The sequence below is a fragment of the Gavialis gangeticus genome, unplaced genomic scaffold (assembly GCF_001723915.1).
Source record: "Gavialis gangeticus isolate Ggan-Ray unplaced genomic scaffold, GavGan_comp1, whole genome shotgun sequence".
NCBI classification, from domain to species: domain Eukaryota; kingdom Metazoa; phylum Chordata; order Crocodylia; family Gavialidae; genus Gavialis; species Gavialis gangeticus.
Genome location: NW_017728997.1, coordinates 18,471,602 through 18,475,315, shown reverse-complemented (window position 1 = coordinate 18,475,315; position 3,714 = coordinate 18,471,602). Strand labels below are relative to the sequence as shown.

The window sequence follows — 3,714 nt, the reverse complement described above, 5'->3', positions numbered from 1 at the left end:
CTAGATGATCTGCTCAGGTCCCTTCCGACCCTAGAAACTATGAAACTATGAAACTACACCTAATAAGAGAAGGGTACAAGAGACAGACATACATATGGAAAAAAAGTTTTTATCTGCGTCTATATTTATATGCGACTCTGTTTTTTTAAACATTTTCTGTATGAGAATTAAAAATAGGGCGCAAAGCTGATGTAGCTACATGGCCGCAACACAAAGGGATCATCTGTGAAAGAACGTAGCATCTAACAGCATGCCAGACATTATATTGAGTAAGTTTCAAGATAACTGGAGTAAGTGAAGAATCTTTTTTTCCCCTCTGTTGTAATGGTGATAAAACAGGAAATGGATATTTTGCCTGGGCCAATGAATTTTCATGATGGTTTTCCAATGATGTCTTAGATTGTGCTGATATAATGGGTACGGTAAGTTAGTTCTACGCTTAGTTCTCACGGCTTTTCTATGATCATCTTAGCGCACAGTCCTGACTGTATAGCCTATTGTAAAACTTTTATAATTTGTTTTTGCAGTTCAAATATAGAATGATTTGAAAATTAAATGAGCCCCTGGAATATCAGTAAAAAGATGACTTGAAGTAACATAAAATACATTTGTACATGAAACGGTATGAATATGAGCAAAATATAACTGCTAAATAATTTCTTGGTTCAGTGACTTTTTTCACATGAAGAAAAGCCTTAACTCTCAATCACTAATTTAGTTCTGAGACTGAGTAAAAAAGCTATGATAATCTGTTACTGTGCAGTACACTTGTTTATTTTAATTGCATTTTAACTATGTACAAGTAATGTTCCTTTAGCTGCAATACTGATAGGATTTCATATAGCCATGTTAATAGATAATGCACAAATCAAAAATCATTCTCTAGAGTTTTTAGTTTACACAATATTTAAAATAATCTATTCCTGACCAAAAGGGATAATCTCCCATCCATTATTTCTAAAGGGATCATAAATAACGGTGTGTATGCCTGCCATCTAATTGATCAGTTGTCAAACCACTTGGAAAAACACAATGCAACGAAGATATAATGAGCAACATGACACAACACAGAACTGTCCAGCTGCAGTGAGATCTCTATCCCTGGAAGATTTTAGTGCAGGTCAGACAAACGTGTCAAGGATGGATGAACTTGCCCTGAACAGGGGGTTGGACTAGTTGTAAACCCAGGGTTTTCTCCAGCCTTTTTGTATTTTTAAGATTCTTTAATATAAAACTGAACGTGTAACTATTCACTTGGTTGGGGCTTAATACTATAGCTAAAAGCTTTATCTCTGAATGTAGAACAAAATGATTAGCTCACTACAGTGGATCTTTGTGCCAGCAATTTGATGTTACCTGCTTCATATATCATCACTAAACTTGCAAATGCTTAGCAGAGTCTTCTGGAAGAGATTGTAGCCAGATTCAAAAGCTTCTGACTACATCACTACGCTTATTTTGCCAGTTTTTGCTAGCTAATCAGGATATGAAGATGCTAGGTACATATGTGGAAAAGACCACTTCCTGTTGCAGGAAGCGGTGGTTGAAGATTCAGTTTCACTCTCAGTCTGGACTTACCCACTGTCACACCACATTGCTGAAGGTGTACGGTTCAAACAAGACAGAGAGCCAGAATCATATCAGTTCATAAAAAGGTATGTTAACCTACATTGCTTGATCTAATGCAATTATGTTTTGCCTTTTCAAAATGCTTTTACTAGATGCAACAGATTACATGTTTTCACTCTCAAACTAGTTATACTTACTGCTCTGATACAGTACTCCATACAGTTCAAAATCAAGGATGAAAGGCAATGTATATTACTAAGTACCTAAAAATCTTACATTAACATTAAACTTCAAATAGTTGAGAGTATTCAGGCCCCTATGCAAACAGGTTTTTTAACCCAGTTTGGCATGGCTAGGCACATCTACACATTCATTAATACGCCTTAGATACTGCACATTAAGTTTAGTACTGCCTTAATGAAGTACTAACTGAATCCACAGTAATTAGGGTTACTGCACAGTAGTGCCAGCGCACAGTTTTTTAGTGATGCTTATTGTGCATTAGCCTAATAACACTGCACAGTGAGCTATTAGCACGGTTTCTGCTATGACATGCTACTGCGCATACAGCCAATGTGCAGTAAGTGTCTTGTGTAGATGTGTCCGCTGTGTACAATATAATAAATGAGGAACACTGATTCTGTACACCCAAAACCTATATGAAATGGAATGGGAATCTATGAATATGTGTGTGCAGCAAGAGAGGAGAGGCAGCTTGCTTTTTTCTTTTCTTTTTTTTTTTTTTGAAAAATCAAATACCAAAAAAATTCCAAACATAAAATATTTAGAGAAAGGGCAAAGTTTACCAACATGCTATGATTTAGACAGGCCATCTTAACCTAGCTTCAGTTAGTAACCTGTCCTGCTTTTCTTGAGATAATTGACACAGAGAAAATCTTTGGCTTGTGCTGTTCCAAAACAGACAACATATGGCATAGATTAGACCCTAGCATTGTTCATGATTCATTATCTCAACTTTAATTGGTTTAACCCTGAATTTCTGGGACAATATTTGAAATAATGAGGCCTGACAGGTCTAAGGTGACAAGAAAACAAGAGGTACAAAAATCCCCAAGAGATTGTCTATGGGTTATAGTTGGCATCTGCAATATGATTTCTCTAGAGAAATGAAACAATGTTTTTGCAAAGTTTCATCTGTCCTGCTATCACAAAACTCAGTTGTACTTCATTTCTGGGCTGTGAGAAAGATTAGCATGGTAAGACACAATTTCTATAATTAAAAATGGAATAGACTGGTATGGGAATAAAGGAAGAAATGCTTAGCAGTTACCATAACAACTTGATACAACTGTTCACTGACAGGACAATCTGCTGCAATATTATAAATATAGTGGCAGTTGATACTTTGGCAAGTTTTTTCTTTTCTCTCACCAGTACTCCAAAATTTTGAAATTGCAAAAGGATAAAAACCCAAGACTGTGCAGGGCACTGGCATACATCAGACAAGATGTAAAACTGCAGTATCAGATCCACTTTTCTGGTCAAATCGCTGTCTTGTAAAATTCCAATCTGCCATCCTGCATTCCCCTTGTAATGCTTGTGAAATATTCTTCACTGCCTAACAGCTGAGACGTGCTGCTGAGCAACTCCACACATGGCTGTACTGTGACAGGATACATGGCTTGGAGAACCTCTCGAGTGCTGGGGGGAGCCGTGAGGCTCAAGCCAGCATAGGAGGTCTGCTCCCGTCAGGCCAGGAGAGTGCAAGCTTTCCTACGGTCCTTTTGCTGTTTTCAGCATATGACCCTTGTCACTCAGCTGGGAAGAGTTGGGGCAAGGTGGCCTTTCACTCCTCATCCCATGTCCACTTTCTTCCTCCCCCCCTCCCTAACACAGAGACACTAATGTGGCTAAGGCAAACTTGCTTATAGAGTTTGAACAGCAGGGAGGAGAAGGGGGGACTGGCATCTCTCCTCTGAAGACCTATGTAACCTCAAGACAGAATCTCATCTTCAGAGTTTTAGGGTGAAAAGTGCCTTACTAAGAGTTACTGGTATAAAGCAGCCTACCTCTTCATTGCTGTCAGTCCCATAGAAGTCATCTTCCATTTGGGCTTCTCTGCGGAGCCCATTACAGGTCTCATCTACATCCAAGGGAAACGTACACCTTTCTGGCAACATACTC

At 38.4% G+C, this 3,714-nt stretch overlaps 1 protein-coding gene across 10 annotated transcripts in view; it reads right to left on the bottom strand.

Moving 5' to 3' along the window:
• CUNH3orf67 (chromosome unknown C3orf67 homolog) overlaps positions 1 to 3,714 on the bottom strand; it is a 154,691-nt gene that overhangs the window by 50,641 nt on the left and 100,336 nt on the right. For all 10 annotated transcript variants that reach the window (XM_019504848.1, XM_019504853.1, XM_019504847.1 and 7 more), the window contains one exon: positions 3,600 to 3,696. In XM_019504848.1, coding sequence (XP_019360393.1) covers positions 3,600 to 3,696 — 97 coding nt within the window. The remainder of the gene's footprint in view (positions 1 to 3,599; positions 3,697 to 3,714) is intronic.